Source organism: Bombina bombina, chromosome 1 (assembly GCF_027579735.1).
Source record: "Bombina bombina isolate aBomBom1 chromosome 1, aBomBom1.pri, whole genome shotgun sequence".
Classification (NCBI taxonomy): domain Eukaryota; kingdom Metazoa; phylum Chordata; class Amphibia; order Anura; family Bombinatoridae; genus Bombina; species Bombina bombina.
Window position 1 is genome coordinate 986,840,863 of NC_069499.1, and position 20,722 is coordinate 986,861,584.

The following is a 20,722-nucleotide window of genomic DNA, read 5'->3' on the forward strand; positions in this document are numbered from 1 at the left end:
AAAACACATGTGAACAGATTTCAGAAAGATAGGTTACATTCAGAATATAGCCCCAACAGACCCGAATGGAATAGAACAAACCATAGAGATAATTCGAATTATAGAAAGGAGGAACAGATGTACTGGGGATCACAACATTACAGATCCGAACCCTACTATGGACACTATGAGAGCCCCCGAAGGCCATGGGAAAGGGCTCCCTATCAGAATGCCTTTAGACACAACTACAGAGATAGAGAACACTACGGTCAAGCGAATTATCCAGCATGGAACTACAGAAGAGGCCCAAGACGCCACTATAGAGATGATAGGGGAAACTATCCCCAAAACTATTATGAAGTCCAAAAACATGGAGGAGATCAAAATAATGACTACATCACTAGTTCGAGGCATGAAAATTGGGCAAACTCTGACATGCCAAGAAGAGATGGAACACACGGAGAATATGAAAAAAGTTCTTATAAATCACATGATATGACGAACTATAGAAAACCCGATATGTCTGGCAGACAGAACGAAAATTCTAACAGAAGTTTGTCGAATGCCGACATAAACTCAGGGACAACTTTAAACCAAATCGCCTCATCTTCACATTTTTTAAAAATGAATCAACCAGCAGTAAAGGACAAGAGAAAGAATTAGGGGAGGAGACCCTTGAACCACCAATGAGACAAAAAAAGAAAACAAGAGGTAAACGTGGGGGAAATAAATTAAAGAGAAACAAGACCCCAAAAATAAACGAGGGGGGAACTGATAATATGGATCTTACACAAGAACCTACATCATCTCGTGGATCAGATAAGAGGGCCACTGGAGATGGAATCTTCAATCTTAGTTCATATGAAATAAAAAAAGAAGAGAAGGAAGTTCTGAAGTATGGCCTCTCTTTTGCTCCGGCAAGAAGCATGGATAAATTCCAAACATTTATGAGTACTAAGGATTTTATAAGGAAATTAACCTTAAAAAGGTACTTCCTAAAAACTGCTCTTGACACAACAATACCCAGAAGTTACACCTCAGCTGATGCTGAAGATCCATATATCCACACGGAACTTAAACCAAAGTCCAGCTTCTATCCCACCTATGCCAAAGGAAATGCTATTGACGCATTTGAAATCATGGTCACCAAAGATATTAGAGATGTCAAACAAAAGAGTTTGAAAAGGATCAAACACAACCTAACCAAACAACATATAGAGACCATCAGGAAACTTGAGGCGAACAACCAACTAACGATTAAGCCAGCCGATAAAGGCGGGGGCATCGTTATTCTCGACAGGGAGAAATACAATGCAGAGAACCAACGTCTCCTCGGCGACCAACAAACATATCTAAAGCTTAGGAATAATCCTGTGAAACAATATCAAGAAGAACTCAAGGAACTTCTCAAAACAGCCAAAAATTCCGGCATTTTGAACGAAAAAGAGCATAGATATCTAGACATAAAACATCCGATGACACCTATAATATACCATTTACCCAAGATACACAAAACTCTGATAGACCCTCCCGGACGTCCGATAATTTCTGGAATCGGGTCACTCACAAGTAACTTGTCCGAATACGTCGATCAACATCTTCAGAAGTACGTAAAGGCTCTTCCATCATACTTGAAAGATTCCACACAAGTTCTAAACATCCTGGAAGAGATCCCGTGGGAAGAAGGCTACATCATGGCTACCTGTGATGTAGCCGCCTTATATACCAGCATACCCCACAAAGAGGGACTTGAAGCAATAAAATGGTTCTTGGATAAAGACCCCCTGATGTTGGAAGATCAGGCTAAGTTTATATTGAACAGTATCCAACACATTTTACAGCACAATTACTTCTGTAATGAAGGACTATACTACCAACAAATCTGCGGTACAGCTATGGGGACCAGGTTCGCGCCCAGCTATGCCAACTTATTTATGGGCAAATGGGAGAGTATATTCTGGGACTCCTGCCCAGCGAGCGCGGACCTGGTCCTCTATCGCAGATATATCGATGATATTCTCATCATCTGGAAAGGTACAATACAAGACCTTATATATACTATTGAGATTATGAACAAAAACGTTCTAAATCTAAAGTTCACCCACATTTGGAGCCTAAAAGAAATAGTCTTCTTGGACTTAAAAATAGAAGTCCACAATAGCAAATGGGAAACGTCCACGCACTTCAAAACAGTTGATAGTAACAACTATGTGCATCACAATAGTTGCCATCATGAAAAATGGATAAACAACATCCCCAAAAGCCAATTTTTAAGAGTTCGAAAAAACTGCTCGAACATCCAGACATGGGAGAAACAAGTGACCCGTCTAAAAGAAAAGTTTGTAGAACGAGGCTATAAGGAAGAAGATCTAAACCTCAAGATAGAGGAAGTAAGAAAGGTGGAAAGGAAAGATCTAACAAAATACAAAGAAAAGAAAGGATACGGGACAGAAGGAAGACTCAATATACCAATGATCACAGAGTACAGCAGTAACAGATATATTATGGAAAAAATCTTTAAAAAACACTGGCATCTGCTGAAGGACGATGAGATCATTGGGAACTCACTCCCTGATCGACCCAGTTTTGTATATAAAAAAACAAGTAACCTTAAAAACGTATTAGCTCCAAGCTTGCTCCGAAAGAAAAAAACGAAAACATACGACTTACAGGGAAAACCACTGAAAGGACATTTCCCATGCCACTCTTGTAAAGCTTGCAAGAGAGGGATTAAGACCAAACAATTCCATTCATTCCAAACTGGAGAAGAATTTGCAATTAAGGACCTTATCAGATGCAAAGACACAGGGGTCATCTATCTCATCGAGTGTTCCTGTGGCCTCCAGTATGTTGGCCAGACTTCGAGAAGCCTCAGAGATAGGCTGAGAGAGCACATATTACTGATCGAAAAACAAAATAAGGACACCATACTATATAAACATTTTGCAGATAAACATAATGGCAGAATACAGGAGATGAGGTTCATGGGCATACAAAAAATAATGAAAAACTGGAGGGGAGGGGACTTTGAAAAAATCCTTCTCAGGGCAGAATCGAAATGGATTTTTCTATTGGACTGCCTACACCCAAAAGGTCTAAACAATAGAGAGGACCTGGCCCACCTCTTCAACTAGTAACGAGAACCCACTCCTATGCCCATTTATGACTCAAATTAACTGTTAGGTCTTACTAGCTTCCTTCCCCCACACATGAAAAAATCTAATTGAAACCTATCTGAATCTTAGATAGTCAGTTAGAAATAAAGACTAATAGAAATCCTTTCTCAATTAAAAGAATTACTACACGCACTCTTAGATACAAAAGGACATATGGTATAATACCTTACGATCATATAATAGAACACCTTTTACATAAATGCTATTTACACAAATAGCCTTGTCGGGTCCAATGCATATTCAATAGGTTCATCAATCCCTGATCATATACATTCACCAGTTTCCTTATATGCAGGTGACATCTGATATCATGCTCAACTTCCAAATGCCAATCAACCAACCTCTCATTCAAGTAACAACTAAGTATAGGATAAATCCAATTTTGACCTTAAAAGTCTAGTCCACTCCTATTTTTCTAAGAAATTGCCTCTTGATTGATAATTTATCGTAACAAAAAGTCCAAAAGGGCTAAGATATACCTATAGTTAACCAAACATTAAAAATAATATATATTTGAGGAGTACCCACATTAATATTGCCAACCCTGTCTGCTATCTTTCAAATTAATACGATATCACATCCAATAGATTTTGTCTTGTAGTGAAAAACATTTCCCTAATGCTACCAACTCAAGCAATCTGATCATAGGCACTACCTATCTATCGGTCTCCATACCACACAGAGACTATAGCAATACCACTGCCTGGTACTAGTTCACGATACCCCAAAAAAAACGTGGATAACAAAAGGAACTGTGATTTGACCATGATAAAGATTGTTAAATATACCCTGTTTAATAAGAAATGGGTCATGATGTTATGATAATGTCATATATTATACACACTTATGAATACATATCAAGATCCCTTGAGTCTAAAACAGGGACCTCAGAACTTCGAATATATAGAGGCGGTCCAAATAGTGACCATGCTCTCTATTATATTTTATTTTTATTTTTAGTCATTTTTTGATTATCATAAGTGTTGTAAAACATATATAAGAGATACATATAACATCTCTAACTGCCAATTTTGTTTCTCATGGAAAATACCCAAAGGCAGAGGGTCTGAAATGATCGCCGCTAATTGGTTTGCATATTGCAACATCTGTTTCTACTTAGATGCACTGAATGTCAAATGAGGATATAGAGGTAAGCTAATCTGATCCGTAAACCGGAAATGAAGTCACGACTTACGTTTCCTACTTTTTGATACATCTAAATATAAACAGTAGTATTGCCATGAGCACGTTCACTGCAATTACCCCCTATATGACATCAAATATGTCCACAAATAAACTCTACATTTGACAATTAAAGTTACTTTTTTACAAATGCCAAGCGGAACCGGAAGTGGAATGTTTTGTAAGCCACATCCGGGTACTCCAGCAAACCTCTATTTAAAGATGCTTTGCTTACCACTGGATCAGTCTTGAAAAAGGTCTTTTGAGGACCGAAACGCGTAGACCCTTTGGTAAGCATCTTTTCAACCCGATTACCTATATTTTTTACTGTATTACGCTATGTTGTTATTTTGGGTTACAGGAATCTACTGGGGACGACAATATTGAGCCGTTGATTGCCTAAAGTTCATTGGGATCCCTGGAATTTACCTTGTCTCACCCAATACATATATTCTTCTACCTTCATCTTATTGTTTGACACTATATATTTTTTCAACTTTTTTCTATTTTTCCACTTTGCTTAGTTGTGGTTAGACTTTGATTTTTTCCACCACTGTGATATATCTGGATCACCTATTGGCCATATTTGGATTACAAATGGTTTAACCTTTTATACTTGTCTTTTTCTGATTTTTTCGCACCGATTTTTGCACCCACTTTGTTCTCCAGCCTCCTTTGTTGAACACCAATTTTTTGGTTTTTTATTTTTCATTGACTTTATATTTGACTTTAAGCGCTACCTCATCTGTTTCTTTAGGATACCTCACCATTCTTTTGGACTTGGATTCCTTCTGTTTTTGTGTCGGAGTCCTAGTTTCCTTTTGACATTATTTTATGTGCACTTTTTTGTTGATTTTATATCCAGTTTTATCATCTGCACCACTGTGTTGCATTCCACTTGTTATCATTTTGACTGTGTTGTAATTAACCACATTGTATTTGTCCTCTGGGAGCTTTCAAGCATCCACACCCAGGTTTACTCTGGAATAGGGATACTCTTCAATTGTTGCACGCACCACCCACAATTCACCACAGTACACACGCAAATATGGATCCATAACTGACTCAATTCTTAGACAGCCAATTGCCCCTTATTTACGCACCTCAGATTTCTACGCTAATTATAATTATATGAACATCAAGTGTTTTTTAATATTCTTTTAATGTTGCTAGCAATCCTATGGTTTTAACATTTTCTATTGCCTTTCTTAAAGACTTGCTCGGCAATCTTTGCCTTACACCATTTTGGTTTTATCCTATTTTACAATTTATGACGTGTATTGTTTTATCTGATTGTAATAAATCCTCATTTTAAACGTATCGGCAGTTTTGTATATTTGTCCCTTGGCCTTTTTGGCGCTGTACCAATCCCTGTGTTTCAGTATTACTTTTTTCTGGGGGAGGTTAGACCCCATTTTTTTGGTTACAGCTTAGGGCATTCTTAGCGCTTGAATACCACTACTATTATCTATTGATTCCCTTTTTCTAACCGGTATCCTAGCAGCTTTGAATATACTCACTGCCAATACTATGGATACTTTATTGTCAATTAGACAAGAAATTGATTTTGACACATCTTATCTAGAAAAAGGAGAAGATGACTGTCTAGATGTCCAGACTATTTTTAAGAATCTAGAGAAATTATTAGTATCAGAGGTGAAGTATAAGGCAGACATATCATTCTTACGAAAATGCATTGAACTCAAAATCATACCCAAAGGTTTAATGGTTACTAAAGATTGTGCCTTCCCAATACACAAACCCAAATATTCCTCTAGATGGACAGAGGCTTTAGCCACTGCCTCAGTCACCCTAATGAATATCATCATAGACTATAGGGACGAACTATTACATGACACTGACATTGAAATCAAGGAGGATGAGCAGATACTAATGAACTTAGAAAGCTCCGGCATTGACATTTCAGAAAAGAAATTAAACTTAGTTAAAAAAGTAACTAAAATTAGAGAGGATGTAATCACAAAGAAGACCAAAAAACTAAAGAGAGAACTAGACGAAAAAAGAGCTAGTGATAATGAACCAATCGAAACCACAGATCAAACACAAAATAGTGACCATATGGTAGGGAGTACATCGGTAAGACCTGATGATAACAGGGCATACAACAGACAACCAGAAGTTATGAATCAGAATATACAGCAACCGGGGCAAAATAGGTTTCGGCCACAGAAAACACATGTGAACAGATTTCAGAAAGATAGGTTACATTCAGAATATAGCCCCAACAGACCCGAATGGAATAGAACAAACCATAGAGATAATTCGAATTATAGAAAGGAGGAACAGATGTACTGGGGATCACAACATTACAGATCCGAACCCTACTATGGACACTATGAGAGCCCCCGAAGGCCATGGGAAAGGGCTCCCTATCAGAATGCCTTTAGACACAACTACAGAGATAGAGAACACTACGGTCAAGCGAATTATCCAGCATGGAACTACAGAAGAGGCCCAAGACGCCACTATAGAGATGATAGGGGAAACTATCCCCAAAACTATTATGAAGTCCAAAAACATGGAGGAGATCAAAATAATGACTACATCACTAGTTCGAGGCATGAAAATTGGGCAAACTCTGACATGCCAAGAAGAGATGGAACACACGGAGAATATGAAAAAAGCTCTTATAAATCACATGATATGACGAACTATAGAAAACCCGATATGTCTGGCAGACAGAACGAAAATTCTAACAGAAGTTTGTCGAATGCCGACATAAACTCAGGGACAACTTTAAACCAAATCGCCTCATCTTCACATTTTTTAAAAATGAATCAACCAGCAGTAAAGGACAAGAGAAAAAATTAGGGGAGGAGACCCCTGAACCACCAATGAGACAAAAAAAGAAAACAAGAGGTAAACGTGGGGGAAATAAATTAAAGAGAAACAAGACCCCAAAAACAAACGAGAGGGGAACTGATAATATGGATCTTACACAAGAACCTACATCATCTCGTGGATCAGATAAGAGGGCCACTGGAGATGGAATCTTCAATCTTAGTTCATATGAAATAAAAAAAGAAGAGAAGGAAGTCCTGAAGTATGGCCTCTCTTTTGCTCCGGCAAGAAGCATGGATAAATTCCAAACATTTATGAGCACTAAGGATTTTATAAGGAAATTAACCTTAAAAAGGTACTTCCTAAAAACTGCTCTTGACACAACAATACCCAGAAGTTACACCTCAGCTGATGCCGAAGATCCATATATCCACACGGGACTTAAACCAAAGTCCAGCTTCTATCCCACCTATGCCAAAGGAAATGCTATTGACGCATTTGAAATCATGGTCACCAAAGATATTAGAGATGTCAAACAAAAGAGTTTGAAAAGGATCAAACACAACCTAACCAAACAACATATAGAGACCATCAGGAAACTTGAGGCGAACAACCAACTAACGATTAAGCCAGCCGATAAAGGCGGGGGCATCGTTATTCTCGACAGGGAGAAATACAATGCAGAGAACCAACGTCTCCTCGGAGACCAACAAACATATCTAAAGCTTAGGAATAATCCTGTGAAACAATATCAAGAAGAACTCAAGGAACTTCTCAAAACAGCCAAAAATTCCGGCATTTTGAACGAAAAAGAGCATAGATATCTAGACATAAAACATCCGATGACACCTATAATATACCATTTACCCAAGATACACAAAACTCTGATAGACCCTCCCGGACGTCCGATAATTTCTGGAATCGGGTCACTCACAAGTAACTTGTCCGAATACGTCGATCAACATCTTCAGAAGTACGTAAAGGCTCTTCCATCATACTTGAAAGATTCCACACAAGTTCTAAACATCCTGGAAGAGATCCCGTGGGAAGAAGGCTACATCATGGCTACCTGTGATGTAGCCGCCTTATATACCAGCATACCCCACAAAGAGGGACTTGAAGCAATAAAATGGTTCTTGGATAAAGACCCCCTGATGTTGGAAGATCAGGCTAAGTTTATATTGAACAGTATCCAACACATTTTACAGCACAATTACTTCTGTAATGAAGGACTATACTACCAACAAATCTGCGGTACAGCTATGGGGACCAGGTTCGCGCCCAGCTATGCCAACTTATTTATGGGCAAATGGGAGAGTATATTCTGGGACTCCTGCCCAGCGAGCGCGGACCTGGTCCTCTATCGCAGATATATCGATGATATTCTCATCATCTGGAAAGGTACAATACAAGACCTTATATATACTATTGAGATTATGAACAAAAACGTTCTAAATCTAAAGTTCACCCACATTTGGAGCCTAAAAGAAATAGTCTTCTTGGACTTAAAAATAGAAGTCCACAATAGCAAATGGGAAACGTCCACGCACTTCAAAACAGTTGATAGTAACAACTATGTGCATCACAATAGTTGCCATCATGAAAAATGGATAAACAACATCCCCAAAAGCCAATTTTTAAGAGTTCGAAAAAACTGCTCGAACATCCAGACATGGGAGAAACAAGTGACCCGTCTAAAAGAAAAGTTTGTAGAACGAGGCTATAAGGAAGAAGATCTAAACCTCAAGATAGAGGAAGTAAGAAAGGTGGAAAGGAAAGATCTAACAAAATACAAAGAAAAGAAAGGATACGGGACAGAAGGAAGACTCAATATACCAATGATCACAGAGTACAGCAGTAACAGATATATTATGGAAAAAATCTTTAAAAAACACTGGCATCTGCTGAAGGACGATGAGATCATTGGGAACTCACTCCCTGATCGACCCAGTTTTGTATATAAAAAAACAAGTAACCTTAAAAACGTATTAGCTCCAAGCTTGCTCCGAAAGAAAAAAACGAAAACATACGACTTACAGGGAAAACCACTGAAAGGACATTTCCCATGCCACTCTTGTAAAGCTTGCAAGAGAGGGATTAAGACCAAACAATTCCATTCATTCCAAACTGGAGAAGAATTTGCAATTAAGGACCTTATCAGATGCAAAGACACAGGGGTCATCTATCTCATCGAGTGTTCCTGTGGCCTCCAGTATGTTGGCCAGACTTCGAGAAGCCTCAGAGATAGGCTGAGAGAGCACATATTACTGATCGAAAAACAAAATAAGGACACCATACTATATAAACATTTTGCAGATAAACATAATGGCAGAATACAGGAGATGAGGTTCATGGGCATACAAAAAATAATGAAAAACTGGAGGGGAGGGGACTTTGAAAAAATCCTTCTCAGGGCAGAATCGAAATGGATTTTTCTATTGGACTGCCTACACCCAAAAGGTCTAAACAATAGAGAGGACCTGGCCCACCTCTTCAACTAGTAACGAGAACCCACTCCTATGCCCATTTATGACTCAAATTAACTGTTAGGTCTTACTAGCTTCCTTCCCCCACACATGAAAAAATCTAATTGAAACCTATCTGAATCTTAGATAGTCAGTTAGAAATAAAGACTAATAGAAATCCTTTCTCAATTAAAAGAATTACTACACGCACTCTTAGATACAAAAGGACATATGGTATAATACCTTACGATCATATAATAGAACACCTTTTACATAAATGCTATTTACACAAATAGCCTTGTCGGGTCCAATGCATATTCAATAGGTTCATCAATCCCTGATCATATACATTCACCAGTTTCCTTATATGCAGGTGACATCTGATATCATGCTCAACTTCCAAATGCCAATCAACCAACCTCTCATTCAAGTAACAACTAAGTATAGGATAAATCCAATTTTGACCTTAAAAGTCTAGTCCACTCCTATTTTTCTAAGAAATTGCCTCTTGATTGATAATTTATCGTAACAAAAAGTCCAAAAGGGCTAAGATATACCTATAGTTAACCAAACATTAAAAATAATATATATTTGAGGAGTACCCACATTAATATTGCCAACCCTGTCTGCTATCTTTCAAATTAATACGATATCACATCCAATAGATTTTGTCTTGTAGTGAAAAACATTTCCCTAATGCTACCAACTCAAGCAATCTGATCATAGGCACTACCTATCTATCGGTCTCCATACCACACAGAGACTATAGCAATACCACTGCCTGGTACTAGTTCACGATACCCCAAAAAAAACGTGGATAACAAAAGGAACTGTGATTTGACCATGATAAAGATTGTTAAATATACCCTGTTTAATAAGAAATGGGTCATGATGTTATGATAATGTCATATATTATACACACTTATGAATACATATCAAGATCCCTTGAGTCTAAAACAGGGACCTCAGAACTTCGAATATATAGAGGCGGTCCAAATAGCGACCATGCTCTCTATTATATTTTATTTTTATTTTTAGTCATTTTTTGATTATCATAAGTGTTGTAAAACATATATAAGAGATACATATAACATCTCTAACTGCCAATTTTGTTTCTCATGGAAAATACCCAAAGGCAGAGGGTCTGAAATGATCGCCGCTAATTGGTTTGCATATTGCAACATCTGTTTCTACTTAGATGCACTGAATGTCAAATGAGGATATAGAGGTAAGCTAATCTGATCCGTAAACCGGAAATGAAGTCACGACTTACGTTTCCTACTTTTTGATACATCTAAATATAAACAGTAGTATTGCCATGAGCACGTTCACTGCAATTACCCCCTATATGACATCAAATATGTCCACAAATAAACTCTACATTTGACAATTAAAGTTACTTTTTTACAAATGCCAAGCGGAACCGGAAGTGGAATGTTTTGTAAGCCACATCCGGGTACTCCAGCAAACCCCTATTTAAAGATGCTTTGCTTACCACTGGATCAGTCTTGAAAAAGGTCTTTTGAGGACCGAAACGCGTAGACCCTTTGGTAAGCATCTTTTCAACCCGATTACCTATATTTTTTACTGTATTACGCTATGTTGTTATTTTGGGTTACAGGAATCTACTGGGGACGACAATATTGAGCCGTTGATTGCCTAAAGTTCATTGGGATCCCTGGAATTTACCTTGTCTCACCCAATACATATATTCTTCTACCTTCATCTTATTGTTTGACACTATATATTTTTTCAACTTTTTTCTATTTTTCCACTTTGCTTAGTTGTGGTTAGACTTTGATTTTTTCCACCACTGTGATATATCTGGATCACCTATTGGCCATATTTGGATTACAAATGGTTTAACCTTTTATACTTGTCTTTTTCTGATTTTTTCGCACCGATTTTTGCACCCACTTTGTTCTCCAGCCTCCTTTGTTGAACACCAATTTTTTGGTTTTTTATTTTTCATTGACTTTATATTTGACTTTAAGCGCTACCTCATCTGTTTCTTTAGGATACCTCACCATTCTTTTGGACTTGGATTCCTTCTGTTTTTGTGTCGGAGTCCTAGTTTTCTTTTGACATTATTTTATGTGCACTTTTTTGTTGATTTTATATCCAGTTTTATCATCTGCACCACTGTGTTGCATTCCACTTGTTATCATTTTGACTGTGTTGTAATTAACCACATTGTATTTGTCCTCTGGGAGCTTTCAAGCATCCACACCCAGGTTTACTCTGGAATAGGGATACTCTTCAATTGTTGCACGCACCACCCACAATTCACCACAGTACACACGCAAATATGGATCCATAACTGACTCAATTCTTAGACAGCCAATTGCCCCTTATTTACGCACCTCAGATTTCTACGCTAATTATAATTATATGAACATCAAGTGTTTTTTAATATTCTTTTAATGTTGCTAGCAATCCTATGGTTTTAACATTTTCTATTGCCTTTCTTAAAGACTTGCTCGGCAATCTTTGCCTTACACCATTTTGGTTTTATCCTATTTTACAATTTATGACGTGTATTGTTTTATCTGATTGTAATAAATCCTCATTTTAAACGTATCGGCAGTTTTGTATATTTGTCCCTTGGCCTTTTTGGCGCTGTACCAATCCCTGTGTTTCAGGAAAACAAAAAGAAAGTCAAGTATTGTGAAAAGAGATATAACCGGAAAATTAAAGGGACAATAAGGTCAACATTTTACTTTCATAATTCAGATAGAGCATGTAATTTTAAACAACTTTCCAAATTACTTCTGTAATTACATTTGCTTTGTTCTTCTGGTATCCTTTGTTGAAAAGTTCTTGTGCTTAAATAGTTTAATGTTTCTGTGTTTAAATAGAATTACTTTTTGTTTTTATGTTTGGATAAACCACCAGTAGAGGTAAACAGTTTATAAAAAAAAAACTAGCTGGAGTGAGGAAAGGTGTCAAAGAAGAACAGAAACTAGGAGGTCAAATTTAGTAGATAATTAAAGGAAATAGGAGGAATAGGACAGGAAAAAAAAGGAAGCAAAATGAAGTTTTACCTGGCAAAAGCAAATGAGAACACAAGATGATTATGTAAATAAACATGAAAATGTAACAGCAACGAAACAAATAGGTAGGTCCATGATGGAGCAGAATAACAGAATACAGAACAAAGAGAATACCACAAGGTTCTCTCCAGATTATAGGAATATAACTATGGTCATTACTTACTGCATTTAAAAGAGAAAGAATAAGTATCTGATATAATGTTGCAGAAAACAAGTATGATTATATCATTCCTATGACTAGTGTAGTTTGCATAATACTAAAGTAATAAGTAGAAAAAGTCTTAAAGGGACACTGTAACCACAATTTTTCTTTCGTGATTCAGATTGAGCATGAACTTTTAAGCAACTTTCTAATTTACTCCTATTATCAAATTTTCTTCATTCTCTTGGTATCTTTATTTGAAATGCAAGAATGTAAGTTTAGATGCCGGCCCATTTTTGGTGAACAACCTGGGTTGTCCTTGCCGATTGGTGGATAAATTCATCCACCAATAAAAAAGTGCTGTCCAGAGTACTGAAACCAAAAAAAAGCTTAGATGCATTCTTTTTCAAATAATGATAGCAAGAGAACGAAGAAAAATTGAAAATAGGAGTAAATTAGAAAGTTGCTTAAAATTACAAAAGAAAAAATTTGGGTTCAGTGTCCCTTTAATAAAAGTGCAAACCATTTAAATTTCACAGTACTGATCTGCAAAGACTATTGTGAGGTTCTAGGCATAGCAAGTACTTATTCCCCATTTTGTTGCATCAGACATCTAATTGGTCTGGATATTATGTCTTGGCATAATGCGTTTGGAATCAGAGTCCAAACCCATAGTCCCTTATCATTAACACAACATTTCTAGTCATAGGAGCGTGTATTTAAGGCCATGTTTGGCTGGCTAGTGTTCATCTTTCTAGTACCTGCCTGCCTGGCTGGCATGCAGCCTCTGTCTTTTTATAACAGGGTTTATAGGATCTGATGACTGCGGAATGTCCTGAGCTTGCCTGGGTCATACTGATGTGTCAGGAACACATTTCTAGAAGTGTAGAAATCAAAGCCACATATATGATAATGGTTCCAACAGACCTTCATTTAAATATTTGCTATAAAGATACACTGAGCAATGAGTTTAGGACAAACTCCCTGTATTCCAAGTAAGACATTTAAATTCTGTACATAAAAAAGTTTTAAAGTTATAATGGGGAGATATATTTTCCTTTGGTACCCATAATACACAAAGTCTTCTCTTGCATATAGAAATAAACAAATCTCATTCAGAAGCTCTATTTAGTAAACCATTCTAAAATACAGCTTATATCAGTGATTAACATATAAGTATGACCTTAGCGAGTGAAATAAATAATTGGTGGAATTCTAAGAACAGACATAGATCTCAGTGTAACTTCACATCTAACTATATTTTAACTACATTGTCTATTAAGATTTTCCAATTGAATTAATTATACCTCTTAATTTGGGTATATATATAATTTGGGATATAATTATTTTGAAATAAAAGCTACTTAGTAATTTACACAAAACAAGAAAGGATGGACTCATATGATTACAACATTTTTAGGCAGTGTCTCATTTTTATGTATCTCCAGGTAATCTCTTAAAGACATTACATGGATAGGAAGGACAAAATTAAAGTTGCAAGAATAAGATGTTTGCAATTTTAAGACACTTTTAAAATCACTTCTATTTTCAACTGTGTTTTGTTCTCTTGCTATCTATTTTTGAAAATGAATACGCACATATCCTACTGGTGAGAGCTAACTGGTGATTGGTCCCTGCACACATTTGTCTCTTGTGATTAGCTAACTAGACATGTCCATCTAGCTGCCGGTAGTGAAATGTTGTTCCTTCTGCAAAGGAAAACAGGACAATGAAGCATATTTCACAATAAACGTCAATTTGAAAGTTGCTTAAAATTGTATAATCTATCCAAATTATGAAGGACATTTTTGGGGTTCCCTGTCCCTTTAAACACTGTAAATCACAAAAAATATCTTAATTAGTCTTCAAAAGGGCATTCACTATAAAAGTATAAGCTAATAATTATTAGTAACAATAACAAAATATGTAGTAGTCCTAAAGCCTGTGTGCACGGGCCAAAATTGCCACCCACTTGGATCCCCTCTCCCTTCTTCCCTGCCACTCTCAACATTTCTTTTTTTCTGCAGTGCAGCAGTTCCACATGCTCCCGCCCCCTCCCCCGCCTGCACCCACTCCCAACCACCTATTGCCCCACCACCACATGCCCGCTCCTGCCCGCCCCCAACGCCCCCTCCCACCCCCTCCTCCCCCGCCCCTTCTGCTGTCTAATCCTCACAGCCTTTTGAAGTCTTGTGCGCAGTCACTGACTGATCCTTTCTTATGGCCAAGAATGTTTGTCTCGCGCTGCAGTCTCTACTGCGCATGACTGCACCGGACAAACATACCTGGCCTTTTATAATATAGGATGTCTCTTAATCTTCCCTTCCTTTACCATAAACTATCCCAACAAATCTATCACATTGTTGAAATGCACTTTACAGATTAGGTTTCACTCTCAAAAAAAAAAAAAATTTGGGGGGGTGATTTAATAGAATAAAACAGTTATTCTTGAATTATTTTTTACAAAACTCTTAATTATATAAATCAGTTAGGATTATAGCAGAAGATTGTATTGTATATATACTCTTAGACTGACAAAGTATCAATAAAAGCATTAGGTGTGTTCTATAGCCCAAAGGTGTTGTAACATAAAGTGTATGTTGTTGCCTAAAGTATTAAGACAGGGTTTCTCTACTGATTCTACAAATTAGTCACTTACATTGGGAGAGGGTTCCAACATGTTGTCTCCATGCCAGCCAGAGATGGGTACAAATGGCACAGTAGCAGGATTGTATCCAATCTTTTTAATGTAGGCACTGACTTCCTTGACTATCTCATCATAACGTTTCTCACTATAAGGTGGTTCAGTTGAGTCCATTTTGTTAATGCCAACAATTAGCTGTTTCACCCCCAGGGTATAGGCCAGTAGGGCATGCTCACGGGTCTGCCCATTCTTAGAGATTCCAGCTTCAAACTCACCCACACCCGCTGCCACTATCAGAACAGCACAATCTGCCTAGAGAAAGAAGACACAAAAACTTGATCATAAAACTTCAATAGAAGAGGTTCTCATTACATCAACATGATGAATTGCTGGTGTAGAAAATACCAAACCATAAAAATTACCGGCGTGTTTTATCTGTCGCCACAAAACACTCACTGGCACAAGAACGGAAACACCGCTTCACAATAAATACATCATCTATATCACACTTTGAAACAAAATTGATTGTGACCTTGTTAAAATGATGGCTGTGCTGTGCAATTTAGTTTTTCATAGATCTAATACTGAAGGTTTAAAATCCAGCCAGTTTTAGCTAAAAATGTTTTTATAGGGATATAAATCCCCACATTTTTATTTCATGATTCAGATAGAGCACATCATTTAAAACACCTTTTCAATATATTTCTATTATCAAAGTTTCTTTGTTTACTTGTTATCCTTTGTTAAAAAGCAGGAAGGTAAGTTCAGGAGTGTGCACGTGTCTGCAGCACTATATGGGAAACAATGTTATACATTAGCAAGAGCACTAGATGGCAGCACTATATGGCAAACAATGTTATACATTAGCAAGAGCACTAGATGGCAGCACTATATGGCAAACAATGTTATACATTAGCAAGAGCACTAGATGGCAGCACTATATGGGAAACAATGTTATACATTAGCAAGAGCACTAGATGGCAGCACTATATGGCAAACAATGTTATACATTAGCAAGAGCACTAGATGGCAGCACTATATGGCAAACAATGTTATACATTAGCAAGAGCACTAGATGGCAGCACTATATGGCAAACAATGTTATACATTAGCAAGAGCACTAGATGGCAGCACTATTGTATTTTTATTATTGTAGTGCCACAGACATGTGCATGCTATCTATCTAGATTTCTCTTCAACAAAGAATAACATCAGAATGAAGTAAATTTAATAAAAGAAGTAAACGGGAAACTTTTTTTGAAATTGTATTATCTATCTGAATCATGAAAGAAAAACTATGGGTTTCATGTCCCTTTAATTTCTTGTAACCATTATGCATTTCAGACATCTTTGGAAATCAACAGGTTAAAGAGCTTCAAAACTATTTAACTAATTATGTTTTTTTTTTACATGTATTATTATTACACTTATTTGAATTGCTCATTTGAAGTCTGTTCACACAAATTTATATATTTCTGTTTTGAATAAATCTTGTTATTGGTTCGCAGATCATTTGAAAAACAATTATATTTGAAAAGTTTAGATAACCCCATATTTAACTACTGAGTATAATCTATGTGGGTCAGTTACAGTCCTTGTGAATGTTCACATGGGATACGCATGACTAACTGGCTAGAGTAGCCACTCACCTGTGAGGTACCAGTAATCATGTTCTTAATGAAGTCCCGATGTCCTGGAGCATCAATAATAGTTATATAATATTTTGTTGTCTCGAACTTCCACAGAGAGATATCAATGGTGATCCCACGCTCCCTCTCGGCCTTCAGCTTGTCAAGGACCCAGGCATACTTAAAAGAGCCTTTTCCCATCTGTCAAAAAAACAACAAATATTAATGTGTAAAAACATAACAAGTGTTGTGGCCTGTCTCACACATATAAGTACATATTCTGCTCCTTCTAGGAATAGTTTTGAACAAGATTACAAACAGTAATGAGACTGAATACGCTGTTATTGGCTAAGGGTGCCACTGTATTTGGCAACAAATCCATAAAAATTCAAAAGGACATTTAAATCAAGAATATCTTCATTACAGGTACATTAGTGAAACTACAGTAGTATTAAGGATGTTCACAATATATAATCTTAGCTAATATATACACTAAGTTACTCATATATATACTCTGATTTTATAAAAAGAACATAAATATTAGAAACACAGAAATAATGTTTTTTTATGGCAAATGGAAAGCAGAAAATATCTAATTTCTTTCATGTTCCGATTTAAAGGATACCTTTATTCCATATTCCATATATTCTTATATGGAGAACTGTTGGTGATTATTGTTTTATTGCTCTGTTCGTTTATTCTATGTGTCTGTAAACAAGCTATTTTACTATTTAGATGTGACCCTGTTTTTCTCCATATTCAAATTATGCTTCATGTTTTGTAATTCTCATTTATTAAAAAAAATACTTTTATACGGAAAAAATAATAATATACAGTATATATATATATATATTGACATATATATATATATATATACAGAAGGTGATTAAAACCCTTATTGTACTATTTTAAAGTATATATATATATATATATATATATATATATATATATATATATATATATATATATATATATATATGTATGACAAACTTTATCATGATTGCAGGTGGACAGGTTTGCAAGTAGGGAACCTGTCTCTCCGCAATCTCTTCCCGCGATGCTGTATTAAGTAGTGAAATTAAGAATTGCAAAATAACTTTCTTGTTCAATGCCACCCACTTCACGTCAATCACCCCACCCTAGTGAATGTTGGGGTGATTAATTTTGCTACGTCTAAGGTAGTGGAGAAGCAAAAGAAGCAGTTTCTTAAATGTGTGGCTGCAGGTTCTCTCACAAAAGCATTTTCTTCATAGTCTCAAAACAGTAAATGCAGTTTAATAAATTTACCCCATATTATAGTTAGTATGTATTTCATTGAATGTTTTGTCTGATTTTCCTTTTGACAGTATCTCTTCATAAGCCTTTAAATACCCTACACCTTTGAGTATTAGTATCCTAGTGCGTAGACTTGCACTTTTGAAGCATTAATGAAATAATCATCAAACATAAATTTATACACGGATTTAACTTCTCTTCAGGTCTCCAGTCACACTAAGCTGTTTAGCACTGTTATGGTGGAGTCCAAGTGTATGGTGCACTAAATTATTAGTCAGTTGTGTTGAACATTCTATGGCAATTCTTTTCAACCATTCACTTGTAATATAATATTAAGCACTCTTCTTTGAGTGGGCCCGCAATACTGATATAACACTCTGTGCTATCAATAGTGCTCCACTTGTAATCTGGCTCGTTATGTTTAATAAAATAGTCTACTGCCTATTCTTTGGGTCATGTTTTCTCAAAAGGTAAATCAGGATCTATCAGTAGATCTCCAAGTGCTGACCAGTTGATCACAAAACTGTTGTGCAACTTCCCTTTCTCTCTTAGCCAATAGTGGTAATATTGTCTCAAGCTGAAAAAAAATGTGTTTTTACCATAGTGGCTTCAATAAATAATGGATTATCGCACAATTATTATTATTTATTTGTAGAGAGAGCCAGCAGATTCTGCAGCAATATATTAGTCCTTGTGTTCAACAAAGTAAAGTTTTATGTACTCGCTCCTTTTTGCAAATACATAAGTAGATCACATTGAAAAACGTCCCAAAAAGTACAACCCATCTCACTAAAGTATGGGCACCCCTGCTTTAGGCCCTGTCTGAAACTGAGGTGACCAGAAGTCTACATGTTGAGGTTGAGGGGGGTATAGTCTTATTTTCTTATTACTACTTAGCGCTCCCCTTGCCCTGGGCAGGGCCGCTATCAAGGGGTGACAGGGGTGACTCCTGTCAGGGGCTCAATGGGCCAGGGGGGCCCCATGAGGCAAGAACTAAAAAAAAAATAATTAAATTTTGGCAGCCACCAGTGGGTACTACAGCAGAGTGCTAACTGAGCATGGGAAATGTTATTACAAGGAGTAAAGTATTAGCATTTGAGAGGATTTCTGAGTGTGCACTAAACCACTATGCACAGTGTGGCACTTTGTACAGTGTGTGCTTGAGTCGGCAGATCACTTTCATTTGCAGAGGAGGTAGGACTTACTTAGCAAATGTTTTTTATTTCTTTGTGCAATTTCGGATTGTAACTTCAGTGTGGTAGTAGTTGTATGGTGGGGCCAGGGGTCCATAAAAACACATTTTTTTTTAGCAGCAGTGTATTTATGATTATTTGACAATGCTGTAGAAATTCTATATTTAAAACCATGCAGAAATGTTTCCTCCTCAATACACAAATGGTAGGTGCCCTTTTGCCAGATATGCATTTTTAAATTATAGATATATATATATAAAAATATATATTACATTCCAGTTTACTGCCCATTTATGCAAGGACTTTCCAGATGCAAGGAGGCATTTTATCTAAGATTTTTACATCTGCATAACATGTTATACTCTCAGACTAAGATTGCTCAGTGTTTGAAATGAGACAGGTTAATTTAAAACTGTTCAGTTTACACTACAGCTGACTTAATTTTGAAATGCATACCAACAAGCCTAAATCCTGCATTTAACCAGATCTAATAGTATGAGTACCACAGCTTATGGTTCCACCAAGGGAACATTTGTACACTATATTTGAAGTGGTGCTCTGTCTTGGTTGGGGAAAATGGGGAAAAATCAAACAAACATATGTCAACCTTTTTAAAAGTACTTTTCTTCATCTAGCCATCTACCCAAATCATTAATGTACAATTTTGAATTCACAGAATTATTTTTGTTTGCACATTTACAAACATGATTCTTTATGAAGTGATCTCTTAATTTCTGCAATTGTTTTATCATGCATGTCACACACTGTTGATTTAGGGGATGCAAGGTGCATACATGTTTCCTCCTGTGAGTGTTTCTGTGGGTGTCTGTGTTTATGTCTTTGTGCTTTGGTTTGTGTCTCTATGAGTGTGTATGTATTTTTTTTCTGTGGGTCTTTCTGTGAGGGTGGGTGTGTATGTCTTTGTGCATTTTCTGTGGATGTCTGTGAGGGTGTGTGCATATGTCTTTGAGCTTTTTCTATGGGTGTCTCTGTGAGGGTGTGTTTATGTTTGTCTTTGTGTATTTTCTCTGGATGTCTTTGTGAGGGTGGGTGTGTATGTCTGTGTTTCCTGTGGATGTCTCTGTGAGGGTGTGTGTGTGTGTGTGTGTGTATATGTATGTATGTCTGTGCTTTCTGTGGATGTCTCTGTGAGGGAGTGTGTTTTCTGTGGGTGTCTCTGTGA

The 20,722-nt window shown here is 36.7% G+C and overlaps 1 protein-coding gene across 1 annotated transcript in view; it reads right to left on the bottom strand.

The window, feature by feature from the left end:
* Positions 1 to 20,722, bottom strand: part of EEF1A2 (eukaryotic translation elongation factor 1 alpha 2) — a 117,514-nt gene that overhangs the window by 70,340 nt on the left and 26,452 nt on the right. The window contains exons 3-4 of the mRNA XM_053709468.1: positions 17,093 to 17,272; positions 15,459 to 15,755 (exon numbers count right to left, since the gene is read on the bottom strand). Coding sequence (XP_053565443.1) covers positions 15,459 to 15,755; positions 17,093 to 17,272 — 477 coding nt within the window. The remainder of the gene's footprint in view (positions 1 to 15,458; positions 15,756 to 17,092; positions 17,273 to 20,722) is intronic.